The sequence below is a fragment of the Crocuta crocuta genome, unplaced genomic scaffold, assembly GCF_008692635.1.
Source record: "Crocuta crocuta isolate KB4526 unplaced genomic scaffold, BGI_CrCroc_1.0 scaffold186, whole genome shotgun sequence".
NCBI lineage: Eukaryota > Metazoa > Chordata > Mammalia > Carnivora > Hyaenidae > Crocuta > Crocuta crocuta.
In genome coordinates this window covers 8733208-8756506 of record NW_027551569.1, presented here as the reverse complement: position 1 = coordinate 8756506, position 23299 = coordinate 8733208, and the positions used below count along the sequence as shown (strand labels likewise).

At 47.0% G+C, this 23299-nt stretch overlaps 1 protein-coding gene across 8 annotated transcripts in view; it reads right to left on the bottom strand.

Annotated features, from left to right (window-relative positions):
• Positions 1-11772: 11772 nt before the first annotated feature.
• Positions 11773-23299, bottom strand: part of DPF3 (double PHD fingers 3) — a 252461-nt gene continuing 240934 nt past the window's right edge. For 7 of the 8 annotated variants that reach the window (XM_077750840.1, XM_077750841.1, XM_077750842.1 and 4 more), the window contains exons 9-11: positions 22961-23073; positions 12928-13009; positions 11774-12411 (exon numbers count right to left, since the gene is read on the bottom strand). In XM_077750840.1, coding sequence (XP_077606966.1) covers positions 12341-12411; positions 12928-13009; positions 22961-23073 — 266 coding nt within the window. In that variant the 3' untranslated portion in view covers positions 11774-12340. Of the gene's footprint in view, positions 12412-12927; positions 13010-22960; positions 23074-23299 lie in introns of all 8 variants that reach the window. The other variant, XM_077750838.1, reaches the window with a different exon arrangement.

Here is a 23299-nt window from a genome sequence, read left to right as displayed (position 1 = left end):
ATCTCGGCTTGCCTCCCCCCGGAGAGCACTTTAATGAGGCTCACAGCTGTGATATCACAGAACGAGCATTAACAATGCTAATTACCTCAAGTTTAGCCCGAACATTCTCAACCCACCCGCCTGGGGAGCGCACTGTTGTTCTGGCCCTGCGGAAGCGCTCTTGCGCTGGGGCTTAGGAAAGGGGGTGACCGCAGACAGCCAAGCACCAGGTAGGCCAGGGCAGAGTGGAGGTGGGTGGGGGAGGGAGGGCAGTGATTGCTGTGGGCCGCGGGGATCCCCCCGAGAGAGGAGGAAATGAAGCCTCCTCGTCCTGAAAGGGACGTTCCTCTGCTCGGCTGAGAAGAACCCGAGGGAGAAGCCCCCGGTGGTGGGGGGTGGGGGCGGTTAGGCCCCCTTTGGGGAAAGCTGGGAGCAGAGACTGTATCTAATTGTACTTGGCAAAGGGTCATGGGCCCACGATGGCCTCCCATCATCACACTGCCTGCTGCAGCCTCAGGGACACCCTATGGGCCGCTACTATGTACCCCAAAGAGTCTTTCAAATTTGGGGATTTTTTTAAAGCAGCATACCCAGCCATGTATGAACTAAATGAAATCAGAGTTGTGCTGGTCAAGGGCTTGAGTTGAAGGTTGGGGCTCAGGAAGGTTTGTTTTCCCCCACACCTATCCTCTGAGGGCCCATGACACCCCCAAAGTTCCTTCCAGAAGCCTAGAGCTCTGCAGAATTCACCTGGAAAACCAGTGTTGTGGAACAAACCAACCATCTGGCTTCATTGTGTCCGGCATTAAACCTCCCGTTCCAGCCACCTGCGTGGGGACAGGCTTTGCCAGGCACCCAGGGGGCCTGTGACACAGGCAGGTGGACCTAAGCTCTGGGGCCGAAGGATGGATATGGGTGTGTGTGTCGGTATCCACCTGGTCCAGTAGGTAGCTCCTTACCCAAGTTCATGCCTGTGTCTACAAAAGACAAACATCACCCAACTAGATAACACAGGACCTAGGACTTGTGACCCCTCTCCCAGGGTCTCCTCTCTGCTCCAAGAAGGCGAAGCCACATTATGTGTCTGTCACAATGCCACACCCTTGGGCTCTCTCTAACATGGGGTGTTATCCCCTTGATCCATTCTTCTTAGTCCCCTACCCCATCCCATGCTTTTTCCTCCCTCCAGGGAAAGAACAGAGGAAATCCACTCTGCGCTGACTTTGCTTGAACACAATGTGGGTCCCCCCAGTTCCCCCTTCCTCCACCATCCCTGTGACTCCCTAGAGCTACCTCAGTTTCCGGGCTGTATTAGAGAACTTTCCCAGGCCCAGCCGACCATGTGCCTCTCTCAGCAATGGGGATGCAAAGCTGGGGTCCAAGTGGAAACCTCCCCACCGTCCCTGCAGAAAAAAGGACTGTGTAGGGGTGTCTGTGCCGTATTCTCCTCCTGGACTCTATCATGAGCCTATACCCCCACCCCCCACCGCTGGCATGAATGGGTCAACATCTCACCTGAGATCACTCTGGGTGAAGGGTCCCCTGCGTGTGGACATCACTCGGTAGAGATACCTCAACAACCTGCAGGCATGCGTATGTCTGCCGCCGCATCACTGGCTCCTGGGCCACAGGCCACCACCCCATGTTGAGCTTGGAGAGGAAAGGCTGAAGGCACACGGTGGCCTCTGTGCTTATTGAAGCACTCACATTTATTGAAGAATAGGGGAGCGCTGACCCAGCCCCATTGCCACGTCCAGCCACGTCCCACTGGAAAGCCCAAGTTGGTTCCAACTAAAAGCCCACTGACCACCTGAGATAGAAGTCCCTGCTTGGGTTCCAGTGCCCCCATTTCCCACTGACCTCAGCCGTCATATGTTATTACTTGTCTGGCTTGCAAGCCCTGTGAGGGGTGGGGTCTTCTTTGCTGTACACCCCCCCATGCCTGGCACATGGGAGATGCTTTATTTGCTGAGTTTCCTTAAATATGGTTCTGGAAGACTGACTCCTAGCTTGCAGCCTCAGGAAATCACTGGCCGTGTGGTCTGGGAGTCCTGCTGTTCCTTTAAGGCAGTTGCTAAGCTCTGGAGGTTCTCAGGACAGATGCATCTTCAGCAGAACGCCTGCTCCTTGCTTAAGGCGCCATCTTACTGCCTTTTATGGAAGGTGGTTTCTGACCTGAGAGGGGAGCAGTGATGACTCAGCTGGCTTCTAGATGGTCCTGAGCCTGAGGTCTCTCCCCCTCTCCTTCCCCCAACCTCCCCCTTCCTGTAACCTTCATGTTCCCTTACCTCAGCCCTGAGTCATCTCTGAATCATCCACCCCCCCTCCCCCAGAAGTTCCAGGGGGTTCTCTCCAGATGCCCTGGCCTCTCAGAGGGGTCTTCTCAGGTAAAGCTGTAGGTCGTGTTTGACTGCTGTGCCCACGAAAGCTGCAGAGACTGAGGTTTCCCTGGAGCCTGTGGGGGTCAGAACTCCATCACCAGCAACAGCTGAGCCATGGTCTGTGGTGCTCCTGGAGTCTTCTTGCAAACACGTAGGCATCAGGCTGTCTCTGGAGCCTGATACACATGCATGTGCACATGCGCGCACACATGCACACGTCTTCCCACTGTATACCCCAGTGTGAAAGGGCCCACTCCCACAGGATCTGTACATTTCTAGTTGATTTCCTGAAGACTGGGTTGGCGGTGGGAGGGGGGAAAATAACCAAAAGTCCCCAAGAGTTTTAAAGCCTTTTATTTGTTTACACATTCTCTAAATTGCAGACAAAAAAGATTTGCTACGTAGGTCATCAACACTGCTAACCAACCACAGAACAAGATACTAACCACAGCAAAGAAGGGACGGGGCCTGTGACTCAGTCTTTGTGAACGTGCAAGGGCTCCACAGAGGGACTGGGACATCCAGGGTCCCCAAGACTGCTTGATGCCCACATTATGCTGGCTCCGGGTCTTGACTTCTCTAAGGCCCCTCCTCCCAGAACCTGGTCAGGGCAGAAGCAAAGGCATGGGTCCTGATTCACCGACTGCCCCTCCAGGCAGATTTTCCTGAACAAAGCAGTTCCCTCTGCCTCCTGCCTGGGTCAGGACTGGGGCTGTTTGCAACCTGGAGATCCTCTCGGAGACTTCCACGTACGCCAGCTGCCTGGGAAGTCACAGAACCGGCGCCACCCCTTAGGACAGTGGGAGGTGTGGCACAGCCTCCCCTCCAATACTGAAACACGAGAGAGAGATCCTGATACATCCCTAAGACAAGGCAGAAACACCACAGCACTCTTCACTTCGGGAGCCACAAAAGAGGAGGGACTTGACACACAGGAGAAAGGGGCACCCCAGAAGACAGGAGCAGAGCAGCACACACACATACCTACACACTGACACTATATCACATCACTCCTGAAAGGGTCATGGGGTGGGCGTGGGGGCTTTCGTTTGTCTGTTGCTGTGGTTGCTTTTTAGAGGAGCCAATGGGGATCTTGTCGTCAAATCATTACATACGACTTCCTAAGCCTGTAGCCCTTCTCTCTAGTCTCATGGAAACCATCGTGGCCTCAGTCCTGGACACTGTCCGAAGTACCCAAGCAGCTCAAGGCAAAGCCCCTAAGTTGTCCAGTCAGCAGGAGGTAATGTGGTGCTGGTCCCTAGGTCCAGTGGGGAGGGAGTCCAAGGGAGCATAAAAGGAAGACGCTCATTAGAAGGCATCTCATTAGAGCTCCCCAAGGCCAGCTCTCTCAGCCATTCTTTTATGACTAAGGGTTTCAGAAAGAGCTGGGGGGAGGGGGGCAGTGAGAGAGTACAAGAGACAAGAAAGCACTTTGGAACGATGGGGTGTGCCATTGAAAGGGCTTCCCTCTCTCACACCCACACCTGGGGAGAGGGTGACCTCAAGTTTGCATCATGTGTACCGTCCAGAGACATAAGTGGAGACACAGCAATAGCAGATCGCTGGAACATTTCCAGGGGTATCCTTTCCAAATACAGCCAAAGCAATCTGGGGTCAATAAATTCCTGAGGCTGCAAGGCACCCAGGGTCTATTTACCAGCTGGGACAGGGCAATGAAGACTAAACTAGCCCCTTCCCAGACTTCTCCAACTCTGAATCAACCAGACGACTTCCATGCCCTTCCCAGAGCCCGCACAGCCATGAGCTTCCTCACGTGGCACTTGGGTAGGCACTTCCTTGTAGGGAACCTCTTCACCCTCTCTACCCCAGCCAGACCGCAGCTCCAGGACTCGTATGCAGCAGCCCTCCCCACAGCCACCAAAACTAGCCTCTCCTGATGAGAAACACAGTAGGGCATCAGGCAACTAGGAAGAAAAGCAATTTCTCTTGGCTTCTGGGCAGAAGTGCTCCATTTATTGGCTCTCAAAAGGGAATGTTCTCAAAACTGGTCTTTAAAATCACACGTAGTGGTTGGGGGCGGGGCAGGGCCAGACTTACTTGAGGACCGGCTCTTGCACCAGTCCACCGTGTGACATGCACTGGCTGGCCCCTCCTTCAGGTGTCTATTTCCTAATTGGTCCAGTGTGTCAGCAGCCGGCTGGGAGGGAGTCTGAGACTGTGTTCTCAGCCTGAGAGTCTGTCTACTCAAGTGGAGGTGGGAGGGGAGACTCAGAGCTCCGCCCACTGGGCCAGTGGGTGGGGAGACTCTCTCAGAGCTCAACCCACTGGGCGGGCAGAGCTCTCCCGAATGCAGGTCCATCCTTCATGGAGTTTAGGGGGCCAGTGAGATCAGAGTCTGAGGCCGCTGCCTGGGAGTGGTGCTGCCGGTCTGGCCTGGATGGGGTCCAAGTCAGATGACCCACCCCACTGCATGGCCACCAGCACAAGAGACCTGGTGAATCCGGGTCATTCAAAGGAGGGTGTGGTTCAAAAGAACCACAGACTTTCATATGGGCAGTGGGTCAAATCCCAGAATGCATTTCAGGTTCTCAAGCACGTCAAAACCAGTCTCACAGCTAAGCATCATGAAAGCCTCATACCCCTGACTCTCTCACAGAGATCACCAAAATTCTTCCTGCTCAGAGACAGGTCCTGTCCAGGGGACCCCCAAGGAGCCTTCTCAGGGCCTCCCCAGCAGAGTAGCCACGGGCTTCTGTAGGCCAGCTCTGTGCTAACACCCACTCGAGGGCAGACACATGCCTTCACCCAAGCCCAGGCATCCAGCTCAACAGTGAGCTCAGTGCACTGCTGCAGGGAGTACTGGAGAGAAGCTGAAATCTGGCTGTCACACGTGCAGAGCAAAAGGGAGATGGAAGAAATGGTGTGTTTCTGACGCTGTCAACGCAGACGACAGGGAGCCCCGTGAAGCAGGAAGGCAGGATCTGATGAGCCCCCGGCCAAAGGTGGGCAGAGGATTACTGGAAACGCCTCCGACGTTGGGCCTCTCTCCCACTGTCGCCAGAACTGCACAGGAGGCTGAGACAGGCTGGCGGGAGTCTCCGTGGGAGTTCACCTGCTCTGAGCACGAGCCCCCCTCCCACCATGCCCTCTGCTCTTTCTAGTGGGGACTGGACAAGGCTGTTGTGTGAGCGCCACTTTCCAGCTCTCATCAGGCCCTGCCTGCCTGAGTGGCACCTCCCTGCCCGCCACCCCAGGAGGCCAAAGCAGCATTTGGAGGCACGGCTTCTGTCCCTCTGGCTGCTTGCCACACTCCAACCCAGGTGCCTTCGTCATCACTGGGCTTCATATTAAAGATGGTCACCTTCCAAGGACAGCAGCCAGTGCTTGGGCAGATGGATACAAGCAACTAGGCTGAGGTCAACTGTGTTCTTCCCCCCCAACCCCCCCGAGGGTGGGAACAACTGGATACTTAACCGGCTCCTTTTCTATGGATGGACATGCACGAACACACACAAGAGACCTAGATACACATTCACCTTCCCTGATGGTATGCTACCTGGCGTGTGGTCAGAGTGCTGCGAGAGAGTATAATTTTAGAGCTGAAAAGCAGGTCGAAGGCTGGGCCAGGATGTGGTTCATTTTTCTAGCCCCTCCAGGACTTTGTGAGTTGCCCAGCCAGAACCAGCCTGTCCAGCAATCCCTCGTGGCGGGAAAGAAATGTGCTCATCTTCCATCCGAGCACAAACGCCCCGTGGGCAAACCCGGCAGCTAAACCGTGAGCAGCTAGGCCGGACATCCCTCCTCTTCCCAGCCAAAGGCACGAATGCTCCCTGAGCATCTGACCTTTTACTGCCACAGCGTGACTTCTCTGCTTTCCCAAAGGCCACACGGGTGGACCAGATGCTTCGGAAACCAGGGCTCTCTGCCTCCCTCCCCGCCTGTTCCACCACCTGCCCTGCCACCTCCTCTGCTCCGAGATAACCGGGCTATATTTCCATGCTCTCACTCACATATTATCTAGCAATGTGCCTCCCCCCTGCCTTTTTTTTTCTAGTACCTAATTTAGGCCTCTTCAACTACATGTTGAAAATGTGCAGGGGGTATATTTTCTTCTGCTGCTTCTTCCTGCCACCGCCCCACCCTTTAGCATCTAGCTTGGCAGGAGAGAAGGGAGGGTCAAGGGCAGGAAGGGAAGAGGTGGGCCCTGCAAGAAGAGAATCAGGGTCTCAGGTGGGGAGTAAACATGGAAGGGCAAAGTCAATAAGAACCACAATCCCAACTCCAGCTCATAAAATCTGTGCGTCCCTTTGACAGAAAGCAGATTGGAGACCAACCCCCCCCCCAACCCGCCAAGTCCACAACTATTGCCAGACGGGTCCCCCAGAGAAGCAGCAGTGAGTGAGGGAAAAGAGTTCATGTGCCAGCGATCCTCCAAGAACAAGGCTTACCCCCTGCCGTGTGCAGGGGACAGAAGCAGGGTGGGGAGGGGGCTGGTTGGACTTCAGGGAAAGACCCCCCTGGGACAGACACGTTCTCCCTCTCGTCCTGGAGCAACACATAAGGTTCACTTTTAGCTTGTTAAGGGTGTGTGTGTGTGTGTGTGTGTCCCTGTTTTCACCATCAATATTAATAACATTGATAGAAATAATGGGGATGCAGAGAGGCAGCCAAACAGGATGCACTGGCATAAATATAACCTGGGGAGGTTGCCGAGGGAAAATTTAGGGGCTCAAGGGCCTCCCCCATGTCCTACAGGGACCACTTACCCCACTCTCCTCTTCCCACCACAGCAGTGTTTATGTGCCAGGCTGGGTCGGTGCCGTCCTGAAGGGCCACTTTGCTCGCTGCCCGGGCTAGAGGTCATTATTAGTATTTATATCTCTGTCGAAGAGGGTTCTGGCTGCCGGCCAGTCCCAGTTCCTGCCTTCCTCTGGCCTGCCTGGGAAATGTCAGCATCAGCACAAATGTTTCCTTCTCCTGGTGGGGCCAAAGAGGGGGAAACCCTGGAGTGACCCTCTTTCAAGGCACTGGAGCAAAGAAGGGGAGGCAGTTGGGAATAAAGAGACTGATTGGGGGGCATTCCTGTACCCTCTGTGACTCCCGTTGTCCCCCCATACCACAGACACCCAGAACCCCGGGGAGTCACCTCAGGTCTCCGCTGTCTGCGGGGACACAGTCAGGGCTCACTCAGAACCCAGAGAGAGCCTTCCCTGGGAATCCACCCGCCTTCAGGTCTTTCCCCTCACACGGGGAGCCCCCTGTTCAATTCTGGGAGACCAGCTGGATGAAGCCCAGGCAAGGCCCAGACTCCTCCCGTCACCGTTTCCTGAGGTGCTTCCTTTGGGGCCTCTCTTCACAGCAGCCGGGGCTGGGAGCATGGAGAGGGGGCCGCACAGCCAGCCCTTCCCAGGAGCAGCTGACGAGATGCTCAGAGGAAGCCCCCGGGCCGTGTGTCTGGGGGCTCCACTCGTGCTCCCACATTCGAGGTATCCAAGCGCTTGGCAGCACTCTGCCTCCCCAGCCCACACCCTCCGGTCATTTAGCTCCAGGACTTCTCAGTGGAAATCAGGTTTCTGGTCCCCTCCTCAAGGGCCCTCCCCTCCCTTCACTGTGCTTTGCTGGGCCTGAAAGACCTTCGACCCTCCCCACCTCCTTCCTCTGGGCCCCCTTCCTCTCTCCGTCTCTACAGGGATATGAACCCACTATAGGTGACACCATGCACAGCTCCAGTAAGGAACCCGGTGTGGCACGCTGGGCATCTTCTCTGGGAGTGTGAGCAGGGCTCTGGCCCCGGGAGCCACCATTTCCACAGGCACGTCTTGAGGAGGGGCCTGCAGCGGGCAGCAGGGGAGAGCCCAGGTCCTTGCACTTGCAACAGGCTGAGAACTGGCCTAGGGCCAGGAAAGGTGGTCCCTGGGGCTCCCTGCACCCCCACAAACACAGACTCAAAGAGGAAACCAGGAGCCCCTCTTCTCTGAGTTTAAAGCCGGAAGTTGCCAGGTCCTTCAAGAGCACAGGTCTGTCTCCTAAACTTGCCCCCAGTAAGAAAAGTAAGCATAGTCATCTCATTTTTCTTTCTTAAAATATCTGAACTTTGAAAGGGGAGGGCCAGGAGGAATCGTGCTGTGTTCACAGCACAAAGCCTAAAATGCACCCTGAGTGTAACTCTCCAGGGTATCATGAAACCGTCACTATGAAATCCAAACCCTCCCCCAACCTGAAAACCTGTTATCTTCTCCAGCTCTGGAGGAATCTGGCCTCCCTCCTACCCACCCACGGCCCCCACCGTACTTCTAGTCACACGTCTGGGCTGCCCCCCCAGGCTCCCCACCCCCACCCCAAGCAACTGCCCCTCGCAGCCAGCCAGGACTTCCCACCTGGCCCTGGGGCAATGACAAGATGCTTTGGGACTTGGGCTCCTGCTCTAGGTGCTATGAGTCAGTGGGAGGGTTGAAAAGGAAATCAGAATGTAAGTCTCCTGACAGAGGCCTTGTCTGGATTTCCTCACCCCCTTTGCCTGGGCTGGATGTGCTGCAGGCCCGATGAGCAGGGTTTCAGAAACAGAGGGTTTCAACTTCCAGCTTGGATCTTGCAGCCCCACCTCCTCTCTGGCCAACTCGAGCCACGATATCAGGGTGCAGTGGGGCCAAAGCACTCTGGCTCTTCCCAGGGATCTGAGCTGGCAGCCACGAGCATCCTTATCTCCACTCGGTGGCCTCTACGCCCAGGGACGAGACGCCACAGCGGGGGGCCTCTGTGGTGCCAGGCCCCACGCCGGGATCCTCACCAGCACCGCCGCTAATCCTTGCAACAGCCCGGCTGCCCAGGCCGCATCACCCTACCTCACAGATGTGCAAAATGAGCCTCCAAGAGGCCGAGTCATTTGCCCAAGGTCAACCAGCTAGAAAGCAGCAGAGTTTTCTAGTGTTTAAGGGAATGTCACATGGAACTGAATGACAGCCCTCTCCAGAAGTTGGTGCCCCATTCTAGGCCTCAATGGTCTTGCAAAAAGGAGTATCTCAAGTATCTTCATTCTGAAATCCCCAGCACCAGGGTAAATCCCTCAGCCTCACCAAGAGGAGACCCACGCATGGTCCCGGTTTCCTTGCCACAGCTTTGGCCTACTGGCCCTGACCACAGGCAGCCTGGCCCCTAAAACATAAACCCATTTTGGTCAAAAGGGAGATTCTGAGAAGGTGTCTAAACTTAGCTAATTCACACGAGAAGGGGACGTAGAAAGCATTTCGGATCCCTCCTTGCCCTGCTTGCCAGGGGTTATTCATATAACATTATGCCATTTAGGTCTCCCAATGTCACTGTGCAACAGGCAGGGCAGGTATTATTATCTCTATTTCATAGGCGAGCAAACTGAGGTTCAGAGATGTTAAGTGGTTGGCCCAAGGTCACACAGCTACTGAGTAACAAAGACAAAACTGGAACTCAGATCATCCACGTGCACCCCATGATTCTAGCTGGTCCTCTGGGGCTCACAGAAAGACCAATTTGAAGTTTGCCATCACTTTCTCTGTTTCAATACAGAAAGTGATAAATGGACTCTAGAGATTGTGTCTTTTTGCAGTACCCTGAAAGTGCCATCTCCCAAGCTGGCTTTGCTATCCCCACTTTCCAGATGGGGAAACTGAGATCCCCAAAGAGGATCAGGTTGGACCCATCCTACAGGGAATGAAACTGGGAAGGGAACTCTGGACCTTCCTAATGTCCTTTCTAGAGCTCTGAGCACTCCCTGGCCCCCCCCCCCCCACAGGCTCACAGCACCTTCCCTTGTCAAGTCCTCCCCACAGCTTCTATGGGCAGCAGGCGGGGCTGGAGGTGGAGTAGGGCCACCCCCTCATCTGTGTCGAGGTTTGGAACAAATTTGCACACTCTCCAAAGAGGGCCTGTCAAGTAGTGGGGCCACACTTTTGGGTTTTGGACTTCCTTTTTTAACATGTAAGCCACTACACCTTTTGGGAACATTCTGGTAACTTTTTTCCTAAAATTAAGTCAAAGTGATTTTCAAAACCAATCATCAGCCTTTGGGGACACCCCGCTTTGGGTTTTGTGGGAGGACAGAGAGCCAGAGCAGTCAGGAGAGGAAACCCGCCCCTCTGGTGTGACCCGTCTAGGTAACAGGTGACATGACAACACAGCAGCTTCCCAAACCCTCCCTGGACCTCCAGAATCCAAAACCAGGTTCGCCAAACAGCAGGGGAAGGAAGTATCTTATAAGGAAGATGAAAATCCCATCTGGACAGGGCCCTTTAAACAAGATCATTATGTATACACATAGCTCTTTTGGAACCCACGGGCCTCTGCAGGAGAATGACCCCCCATCTCTTGCCACAGGTCACTCTGCAAAGGACTGGGGGAGACCAACGCAGCTCGGCTCCATGCCAGGCTGTCCCAGGTCCACTGGCCAAGAGCAATTAGCCCAGGAGGGAGGCTCTTGCCAAGTCGCGGAGCTAACACTGCAGCTGGGCAGAAGTGGCCCAACTAGCCCAAGTCTCCAGGGCCTTCTTCAGGAGCTGAAGGACTAAAAATAGCCTCGGCCTTTGTTGTCCACAGCCGGACCACAGAGATGGGGCTGATTTCAGGGAAGCCGAGCATGCGCGAGGGTCCCACTCACCGAGACCTGCCCTTTGGGCAAATGAGTTTTCCAGAAATGTGTCAGTTATTGTGTGCTGCTGCCGTTGCCACTGCTGCACAGATTCAAAGGCAGCCCGATCCGCTCCAGCCCTCGGGGCTGACTTCCAACACAGATTTCTCGGAAGCTCAGCCTCCCACCTCTTTCTTCTCAAAACATTTTTTTGAAAACAAGAGTCCAGCATGTACTGGGGAGCTTAGGGGACAAGAGCAGTCCTCAAGCTGAGGATTCTGCCTCGTTGCCACCATGATCATAAATAATCACATTCCCCAAACATTATTTGTTTAGGTGACAATCATCTCTTCCCCATCCTGAAATCTCCAGAGCCAGGTGTCAGGAGACAGTGGCAAACATACACTGTGTAGAAGGAAGAAATTACTTGGGAAAAGAAATTCGTGGTGCCACATCCATACTGAAAGGTTGCTCAACGCTCCAGTCCTTTGTACCCATGTTTAGATTCTGGACTGGGCAGCCTGCACCCACTTTCCTGGCTCTTTAGTCTCACCAGGGAAAGACCCAGACCCAGGCTGGTTGGGAGGCAGAGCCTTAAGTACGTCCCGTGCCATTGGCCATGGCTCGTCTCACCTCATGGATGTCCCAGCTCGGAAGGTCAAGGAACTGCAAAGCCTGATCCCTTGCAAAGCCACTCCCGATGGATAACAAATACACTGATTGGCTGGGGCAGGGCCTCATAATTTTCCCCCCAATGTTTCTGCCCACCCCTCGTCACTGCTACTTCCCTCCCCAACCCCCATCAAGAGACCGCCCTGGCTGTAGACACCACTAGGTATCTGCTGGGGGTCCAGAAAACCGCTTTTTTTCTTCACAGAGACCAAGGAACAAAAAGGGATTTTCATCGTCAAGATGGCCTCCCGACTCTGAGTCTAGAAGTTTCTGGGGAGGCTTGTAATAAATAACAACTTCTCCACAGCCTTTTGATCCTCTGCTGAGTTCAGGATGAAAAGCCGAAGCAGGAGGCGGGAGGCTATGTGAAGATTTCTTGTAACACAATAGATAGAAAACACCAAACTACACATGAAAGACTGATAGGTGGTCACAAAGCGGCTTCCCTTAAAATGGGAGCCAGTGAGAGGGCCTCAGTGCTGGGGTAAATGTGAGGGGGTTCCGGAGGGCCGGGGCTAGGGGTGTTCTTCAAAAGTGCAAGATCCTTCCGGCAGGAACAAGGAGGGGGCGGCTGAAGTACCGGAACCTGTGCGTAGGAGGTAAGCAGACACCTCACCCTCTTGTTCTACGTGGCCATGCCCTCTGTGGTCACAGGTTTTCCTTACAGTTGGGTCTGTCTGGATACGTGGGAGTGGGGGCTTGATCTGGTTTGAACTGGGCTCCGCCTCAGCCTCTCCAGCAACCTGGGGCCCTAGGCTTGGCAGCCAAAGGCTGAGGCCTTTTCTTTGAGCAGTTCCCAGCACAGGTGGCAGCTCCAGCTTCCTGCAGGAAACAAGATGGCGTTACCAGCAGACTCCCCCCCCCCTCAAGCCCCGCCCCCTGGCCCTAACTCCTGCAAGCCCGTTTCTCTTTTGACCCTCACAGTTCGGAGACTGAGTCCCAGGCCTGAAAATGGGCCAGAGCCTGCAGCTCAGCAGAGACTAAGTGCTGCTCAGAAAACAGTTAAGTGCTCAGAGGCGATCAGCTGAACTGTTGTAAAGACCCTCATTCCTTGGCAGCAACCAGGCCTGCGTCCGTTCCCCGGGGAAGCTTACCCCTCCCACCACTTCAGCCACATGTCCCGGAAACATCTCCTTGGCCCTCAAGTTGTTATTTCAGGGGGTGGAACCATGCTCAGTGTCCTCATCTGTGAAATGGCAGTGGCTGTACCTACTTCATCGGACTGTGATCATTAAACAAGACAAGACATGTAAAGGCCTCGGTGCAGGCCTTCAACCATAGTGAGTGCTCAGCAAGTGGTAGGAGTAGCTGTTGTGGCTACTGTCACCTCGTCATTACCTTCTGGGGGCTCAGCCACTGGGGGATTTAAACAGTACATGTGATAGCCACGGTCACAGTCATCGCAGAAGAGTAGCTGGTCCTGGTGGAATACAGAATAGGTGAAGAGGAAGAAAGAGACAGTGAATTATTTAAGGCCAGTGTCCCACCCTCAGCTACTCCTCCAGCCTTTTCTGTGCAGATTCACCTTCCCGGATGCCCCTTTCCAGGCCCCATTTGAAGTCTCCACTGTCTCCTGAATATGCTTTGTGCTTTGCCCATACCTGGAAATTCTCCTTTGCCTCCCAAACTATGCAAACTCTACCCCCACGTTAGGCTTCTGCTCAAATCATACCTCCTTCAAGAAGCCTTCCTTGACTACCACCTCACATTCAAGCTTAAAGAGATTACCTTAGTCTTCTGAACTCCTTTAGCCAATAACCCTGTCTCCGTAAGGCAGAAAAACACTTTCATGCATTTCTGTGTTCCCCATGGTGACTGCCTAGTGCATTGAAAGAACTTTAAATGTTTGAAATTTTTAATTGAATTTCTCTTAACATCACCTTTTCCATCTGTGAAATGGGCAACAACCAACTTGATGGTAACATCTACGACACCTCAGAAACTTTGCAGAATTTCAGTGTGGCAATATAGAGAAAGACATGTGATGTAATGACACTTTTCAGATCCCAAAAGCCTCATCAGGGGCTGGAGGCTGGAGCTCAGGTGAAAATAAAACGCTTCAGTGCTGTGTTAACTTCCAAGGATGCAGTATACACCTCTGCTCCTGCTCCTGGACACTCTCCCAGCCCCTGACCCCTGCTCTTCTGGATCATTCCCTACCCACCTCAAGTCTTTCAGCAATTCTGTTCTACAGAGATGTCACTAATCTACATCCAATGGAAGTTCTCTCTCGTCTCTTGCATCCCCATAGTTCCCTCTCTTATGACATTTAATTGCATTTTGCTTTATGCCACAAAGCCAGGTATATGGTAGACATGTACACATAATTGTTTTCTGGAATAGTTCCTTTTGGAATATTCCTCCTTTACCCTTTCCTTTACAGACTGTAAGATCTTTGGAGCAAAACCATGTCTGAACTCATCTCTACATCTCTTTCAGAACTTGCACACAGTAGCTATGCATTTGTGATATGGTATTCATTATCCAGGTTCAGCTCTATTCTTTGGACCTGCTTGGATGGCTTATAAGACATTTGGAAAACTATTTTTGTATCAAATCTCACCCTGATACCCCTCAGTACAGAGATCCTGGAAAAAGTAGATACTGAAGTTGGAAACCCCAGTGAGCAAGCAATAAGGCAGGAGATATCATGGAAGACTTTTTCTTTTTTTTAATCATACTAACACTTTTCAATGGTGAAACGGGAAGGTTTGAAGAGTTAGCAACAGAGGAGTGACTGGTCACACATGGAATTTAGAAAGATCTCACTAGCTGCTGTGTAAGAATAGATACCTGGGTGGAAGAGGTTGGTTCTGCAGGCTGGAAGACCATGTAGGATGTTACTACCACCACCCGAGTGAGAGGTGAACTCTGAACTCGGGTTGTGGCATGGAGAAAAGGTAAGGGTCCTGTTCTCATTTGAAAGGTATTGATTAGATGTAGAAAATGATAAAGAAATCAAGAATGTTACTAGGTTGTAGCTTGGTCAGCAAGCCAGATGATACAGACACCCATTGAGACATGGGCAAAAGAGTAGATCCATGGGGTATAGAAGGCAACCTTGCTAGAGACAGGTTCTATACACCCACAGATCATGCAGTGGAGATGCCCTGGAGGCAGCTGGACAGCGGGAGAGATGCCTTACCACAAGATATGGATTTGGGAGTCACTGGTGATTAGATGACAATGGACATCCTAAGAGAGGAAGCCCAGAGTATGTTATAGATGTCCTTGAACTTGAACTCATGGAGGGGTGTCCATGAACTTCTTGAAATTATATGAACAACTTTGAAATTATATGCACAAATGTACATTTTTCAGAGAAAAGAGTAAGTCCATACCTTTCATTGAATTTTCTGAAATATCAAGGACTCCAAAAAGGTTACTGAGATAAAGGCCAAAAACAGGACCCTTGGGAATACCAACTTTAAGGGACAAGGCAGAAAAAGGAGACTAAGGCAGCAGTCAGAGAGTTAGGGTGAAAACCAGGACAATGTGGGTTACTCCAAAAAAGCTACATACACCATTATTTTGGAGCTGAAGGAAGCTATATGACAATATGATTTAGGAATAAGACAAGAAGGAACAAGTTAGGATGGGGACAGAAAATAGGGAGAGACTTGTTAGAAACAGTATTACTAAAGTCTCCTACTGTAGTGCTGACACAAGAAATGCGAGTAGGTAGAACACAGTGTATTAGACTTTCCAAAGGGAAATCAGGCGTCTCTGGATTTAAATACGTTTTTGATGGATTGACTCTTGACTGGCACCACATTCTCTGCTTTTCCATGTGCTTTTCAGGATAACTGCTTGTCAGATCCACCCAGAACAGCCAGCTCATGCTAACCCCCATGAAAAACATAACTCAAGAACGTCTTACTCCCAAGTACCAGAGAACCAGTTCCAGTAGAGTGGGAATCCCATTCTGGGATGTGTACGGTAAATCCCTGACTATGCAAGAGGGACCCTACTTCCCAAGCAGCGTCACTCCTTGATTCCTCCCCTCCAGCTCTGCCACGTCAATGAGAAGCCTCTGTATTAACACTGTTTGTAAAGCCAAAGACCAGATCCAACCCAAATGTCTATCAATAAAAGACTGCTTGAATAAACTAATGAAGAACTATGCAGCTATAGGAAGAAATGAAGATTATGTCTCTATATTGTGGTAGAGTCATCTGAAAGAAATCCAGTGAAAAAGCAAGGTGAGGAAAACAGGTGTGTTTGTTACTATTTTCCAAGAAAATGCATTTTTTCTGGATTCATTATGCATATGGAGTCATACACATGAATTCTTATGGATTCATACACATATACATATAATGTTATATTTAAATAGAATGAAAAGATAAGCCATAATTGTTTAAATGGTCACCTATGAGCAGGGTGAGGGAATAGTGTGAAAGAGTAAGAATAGAAGACAGATTTTCTTGAATAGTCTGTTTATTTTAATAGACTTCATTCTGGAACCAGTAAATATTTTGCCTAGTCACAAAACAAAATTCACACTGTAATTTCCCTAAAAACAAAAGAAAAATGAAACAAGTGAATCTAATTATGTATGAGTTGATGGCATAACCACATAGAAAGTAACTATTCCAAGTGACTCTAAATCAGGTAGTTTGACTGTACATCCTTAGTCATCATCTTAGTCTTAAGAACAAAAATAAGTGTGGGTGTATGTGTATATATATAAATATATTTCCTTTCAGTAATCCTATTTTTGGTGGTAATACTGGAATTAATATTGTGAAACTTGTATGTAACAAATGAGTGATTATCTTGTTACTGAGAAGCAAGAATTTTGACATGCTTGAAAGAAAATACAGATGTAAGATCAAGGAAGTTAAGTAAAAACCCTATAGTTAGTCACGTATCAATACAAATTCCAAGTATCCATACAAATTCAGCATTCATATTTTCTAGCTCTGTCCATTTAAAATGCCCCAAAACAATGACTAATGAGGTAAAAATAAGACCCCTAGCATCCCTATTATGTTCTCTAAAGATCATCACCCACTGAAATGAACCAGAAGTCCCTGAAGAAATGGCTGGTTCCAGGTCCAGGGCATGAAATGTATAAATATCTTCACATATTGGAAAGCAAGGAAACCATCAAATACTATTGGGGTCATGTTGAAAGGAATCAAGATCCAACCTGATTACATTCTCACTGGCCAAATATAGGACAATTTTAACTGTAATGGATTGAAACAAATAAAATATATCTAAATTCTTGGGTTCATAAAGATACTATTTATTAAAAAAAAAAACTTTTCACCTTTGGAAGATGCTAGGGAAACATCCCATTATTTTTTGGTTTATTATCTTGATATAATTTTAGTCTTAGAGAAAGTTGCAGAATGGTACAGAGACTTTCTGTACACACTTTACTCAGCTTCCCTTAGTGTTAACATCTTACTTTATGATAGCACAATCATGAAAAGCAGGATATTACCATTAACATAAAACTACTGACAAATCTGCAAACCTCATTTGAAATTCACCAGTTTTCCCACTTCTGTCTCTTTTCCCAACATCCAATCCAGGATCTCACATGGTATTTAGTTGTCATATTTTCTTAGTGCCCTTGAATCTGTGACAGCTTCTCAGTTTATCTTTCACAACCTTGATGCTTTTGAAGAATCTAGGCCAGTGATTTTGTAGAATGTCACTCAATTTGAGTTTGTCTGATCTTTTTTCAATAGAAGATTGAGAGTATGTACTTTGGGCAAGGATACTACAAAAGGGATGCTGTGCCCTTCTTAGTGCATCATATCAGGGCATTGATACCAATATGTCTTGTTACTAGTAATGCTACTTTGATCAAATAGTTTAGGTAGTGTCTGCCAGTTTTTCCACTATGAAGTTATAATTTTTCCCTTTGTAATGTATTAATAAGTAATCTGGTTGGGGAGATACTTTGGGATTATGCAAATATTCTGTTTCTGACCATACTTTTGCCCACTAATTTTGGCATCAATTGTTCTTGCTTACAACAACCCAAAACAGTGATGTTTGCCTTTCGGTGATTTCTCTCTTCCCTCTCCATTTATTAATTGGAATTCTACTCTGAGAAAGAGTTTAACTCTTCCCTATTTATTCATTTGAATTTTTAAATAGCAGTATGGATTTTGTTCTTTGGATTACAATGCAGCACTATCATTATTCACCTTGTGGCTCAAATTATCCCAGATTTACCATTAGGAGTTCCTTCAAGTTAGTTCCTGTGTTCTTTAGGCTTTATCAATTTTTGAGCACTTCCCTACTTTCTAGTACCACAGGATGCTCCAGGCTTTTCTTGTATTTCCAGCCCTAGGATCAGCCATTTATCCAAGGGCTCCTAATTCCTTTTACTGGATAATGGTATTTAGAAACCAATATCTGGGTACCATGGATCCTCATTGCTTCTGTGTTGTCATTGCTTTCAGGCTCTCCCAGCCAACAGAATTAGGAAATAAATGTATGTGTAGGCACATATGCACACACCTGAATTTATTTCTGTATCTATCNTATATATACATATATATATACATACACATATATATACACACATATATACATACACATATATATATACATACTTATATAAAATATATAAGCATATATAAACACAAAATGTTATGTCAAAAATTATAAATTTATACTGACACCCCCTATTCCATGCCAACACCAGAGGATTTAGTCTAGTCTTCCCTCTTCATTTGACTCTTCTTTCTCCGACATGGAGAAAACCGGCTCTCATTACCACAATATATACTTATCAATTCGGACCTGTACACACATAAAGTAGTTTCAGAATGACTAACTTATATGCCTGTAGGAAACAAATTTACTAACTAGGGTATAATATTTATGTAGTTTTTCTACCTTTAGTCTGAAAATACATAGTCACATACTGCTTTCAAAAGTTATTAAAGTTAGTTCTTTCCCTCCCCACCCTTTAGTATGGTTATGCTATCTATTTACATTAGGTTCATTTGCTACTGTTCATATACCAGCTTCAGTCCCTCCCACATCCCAGCTGATTTTTGTATTTACCTATAATAGGCTATGTACAACAATACCTTGGTCCTAAGTGTCAGCACTATACAAAAAGACATTCTCAGAGAAATGCCATCATGCCCCTATTTCCCTATTCTTTCTTCCTCATTCCCTCCCACTGCTGTAGGAAACCATTCTCTTTAGTTTCTTATTTATCCTTCCTGTATTTCTTTTATACAAGTAAACAGATATATATCTTTTCCTATGCCTTTCTTGTAAGGATGGCGCCATACTATAGATACTGTTTTGATTTTGCTTTTTCATTTAATAATATTAAATTTGGGAGTACACTGGAAATTATTCCATATCAATTTATAAAAATCTGCCTCACTTTGTTTTCTTATAGCATCAAGTATTCCAGTGATGGCTGTGCCATCATTTATCCAACCGTTCTTTTGCATATGAACATTTAGGTCATTTCCAATATTTTATAATTATAAACAAAACACCCATGAATAACCTCATGCACACGTATTTTCATAGTGTTGTAAGTATATCTTCATGGTAGATTCCTAAAGATGAGATTGCTGAGTCTGCAGGTAAGTGCATAGTAGTTGTGTTAGGTAGGTATTGCTAAATGTCCCTACAAAAGAATGGTACCACTTTGCATTCCCACTGGCAATGTATGAGGGTGCCAATTTTCCCACAGCTTCATCAACAGAATGTGTTTCATACTCTTCTTTCCCAGTTTTACAGGCAAGAAATAGTATCCCAGGGTTTTTTTATTTGAATTTTCTTAATTATGAATGTGTTCAGACTATGTTTTTTTCAAATGCTTAAGGTTTATTTTTACATCTTTTGTGAATCTTCTTTCATGTCCTTACCCATTTTCTTTCTTTTTAATCTATTTCTTTAAATTCAAGCTTAACATACAGTGTAGTACTGGTTTCAGGAGTAGAACTTAGTGATTCATCACTTACATATGACACCCAGTGCTCATCCTAACAAGTGCCCTCCTCAATGCCCATCCCCCATTTAGCCCAACCCTTCCACCTCCTATTTTCTATCAGGTCTCTCATCCGTTATCCCTCAAATTTTAAGAGTGCTTTATATATTAGGGGTATTAGCTCTTTGTCTGTGGTATATGCTAAAAATATTTCCTCCCAGTTTGTTAGTTGTGTTTTTACTTTATCATGTTTTTTACTACGCAAATTTTTAAATGTTTATTTCTTTTGAGAGAGAGACAAAGAAAGAGAATCCCAAGCAGGCTCTACACTATCAACACAGAGCCTGATGCAGGGCTCAAATCCATGAACAGTTAAATCATGACCTGAGCCAAAATCAAGAGTCAGATGCTTAACCTATTGAGCCACCCAGGCAATCCTGCCATGCAAATTTTTATGTGGCCAAATTTGTCAATATTTTCCTTTATTACTTCTTAATTCTGAGTCACTGAAAATCTTTCCTTATAATAGACTAAAGGGGCATTCACCCATGTTTTCTTCTAATACTAATATGGTTTTATTTTTTATATTTAGATCCCCAGTCCACTTACAGACTGTTCTTATAGCTTATATGAGATACGGACCTAATTTTATCTTTTCCCAAATGATTATCCTAATGTGTCTGCACCATTCATGAAAATGTAATTTTAGAGGCAACCTTTATCCTAATACTAAAATGTCCATAGATAGCTGAGTCAATCTAATGGGTTTATTTTCTATTCCATTGGTCTATTTGTCTATACTGTTTTAATTAGAGGCTTTATAGTATGTTTTAATAACTGGTAGGGCTAGTCTCCACTCATAATTTGTTGTTTTCAGTGTTTTCTTCACTATTCTTGCATGTTTATTTTTCCATATGAAGTTTAGTATCAATTTGTCTAATTTCATTGAAGAGCTTGTTTGGTGTTTTCATTGGGCTTGAATTAAATTTGTAAGTTAACTCAGGAAGAATGTTGAGTCATTCTATTGAAGATCGCAAAAATGTATTTTCATTTGCTCAAGTCTACTTCTGTGTGTTTTTCAAAAGTGTTTCAGGGGCACCTGGGTGGCTCAGTTGGTTAAGCAGCCAACTTTGGCTCAGGTCATGATCTCATGGTTCAGGAGTTTGAGCTCCACATCGGGCTCTGTGCTGACAGCTGAGTCTGGAGCCTGCTTCAGATTCTGTGTCTCCCTCTCTTTCTCTGCCCCACCCCTGCTCACACTCTGTCTCTCTCTCTCTCAAAAATAAATAAACATTAAAAAAATTTTTTTAAGTGTTTCAAACATTTTTTCCAAAAAACCTTTTTTTCCTGGGACTTGCATATTATTGTTAAGTTTATTTCTAAGTTATTTCTTCCTTGTTGCTATTGTAACTGGGATTGCTCTACTATTGTATCCTCTAATTGGCTGTTATTTGTGCATATGAAGGCTATTAATTTTTGTATAATTTTATATCCTGCTACCTTTAATGTTTGAGGTAACTTTATCTTGATTCTGTAGGGTTTTCCAAATATACTATTCTATTTTTTTAATTAGAGTTTTGCTACTTTGTTACCATTCTGATACCAGTAGTTGACTTCTCTTGTCTAATCACATTAGCGAATATGTCTAGAATAATGGTAAACAGTCATGGATATAGTGGCATCCTTACTTGGTTTCTGATCTTAGTAGAAATGCCTCTAGTGTTTCCCCATTAAATAGAATAATGGATTTGGTTCTAAGGTATAAAAAGTTTATCATATTAAGAAATATTCCACAATTCCAATTTTCTTGAGTTTTTTTTTTATCATGAATAGGTGTTGAAACTACCTTATGATTTTGAAAACTGATAAATAAAGGGAAAGAACCAAGCATTAATCCTACCTTTTCTACATAATCTAAACCTGAGAGTAACCAAATATGAGGTTGGAAAAGTTTCTCTTTGCAGAATTACTCCAGCTAGTAAACAAAGAAGAAATTATAAAATAAGAATATCACTAATTGCAACTTCTAATGAAATAGTCAATCTAAGGGTGCCTGAGCGGCTCAGTGGTTGGGCCTCTTGATTCTGGCTTAGGTTATGGTCTCACAGTTCATGGGTTCAAACCTCATTTCGGGCTCTGCACTAACAGTATGGAGCCTGCTTAGGATTCCCCCTCTCCCTCTCTCTCTGCCCTCATCCACTTGTGCTCGCTCGTTCTCTCTCTCTCTCTCTTTCTCTCAAAAATAATAAAACATTTAAAAAATAGTCAATCTAGTTGAAGATCATCAATAGCTGCTACCTTCACAAAAAGAGATATCCCAGTCATTACATACTTCCTGATAAAAGAATACACGCTATTTATGAAGTAGCCTTGAGATATGTTGTGTGTGTGATATATTCCCATATCTACTATATTATAATATATATTTTTAATATTAGAAACAGACAGAGAGAGAGTGAGCCTGAATTTAATCAGGATTCTAGTTCTAAGCACCAATATACAAGAGATGTAAGAGACAGAGGAAGATATCAGACACGACTACAGGGATGCAGTCAGTAAAAATACAGTCCTGGGAAACTCTACTGAACATATCAACTAATTGCAATGTCTGAGCCTTATTGGGATCCCAATTCAAATAAATGAGCTACAATAAAAAACATTTAAGACAATTTAAGGCAAGACAACATTCAAGACAATTGTGGCAATAGGAATGTTAGCTGGATATTTGATTATATTAAGGAATCATTGATTCTTTTTTAGTTATGTTAACATTTTTGTCATTTTTGTTAAACAGTAAGTCCTTACTGTGTGCATCCACTGGTACATGGCTGTTGTTTTGTTTATAAATACAGTACAGTACTCTAAATGTAAAATAAATAAATAAATAAACAAATAAATAAATAAATAGTAAGTCCTTATCTTTTTGAGAAACAGAAGAAATATGTACAGGTAAAGTGATATTATGACTGGGATGATGTGGGAGTAATTATAAAACAAGATTGGACAATATTGATCATAGCTAAAGCTGGTGGTAGGCTATATCAGTTTCATTATTTTCTATACCTTTGTTTAAGTTTGAAATTGCCTATAACAAAAAGTATTTTTCTTATTCTGCATTTATGACAGTTAACATTTAGACCCAGTGAGATCACATACTCTGGAACATGGTGTAAATGGTCAGGCACATCCCAACCACAAGTACTGGGCACCACTGTCTGTCACTGAACCCTCGAGGCAAGTGGCCAGTGAGGTGGCCTCTGGCTGTCACCTCCTGCACCTCCCCCTCCACAGGCACAGAGAGCACCCACGGTCCCTGTTGGGTGGGGAGGGGTTCTGACATTTTCCCCAGGAGCCCAGTCACAAGAGTCCTTCCTTCTTTTCCAACCTCTAAGGATTCCCCGACCCTTGGAGTTCTCCCTCCTACAAGGGAAGTCCCAAACTCACGTCATTCTCCGAGGTCCCACACAGGATGCAGGATTTGCACTCTATGCACTGCCACTTGTAGGTCTTGACGGCCTCAGTCATGTTCAAGGTGAACTGTAGGCACGTTGGGTGACCTGCAAGAAGCAGAAGTGGCAGCATAAGGGCCAGAGGATCTGACCTGTCACCCTTCAACACCATTTTAACCGAAAACACATTTATGCCCAACTTAGAGGAAGGGCAGGTAGCACAGGCTGGGGAAAAACTGGAACCCTACCCACACCCCTCACAACCACCTGCCGTTACATCAGATCGAGGCTCAAGAGAGATACTGGCATTAACCCTTTTACCAGGGATAGATGC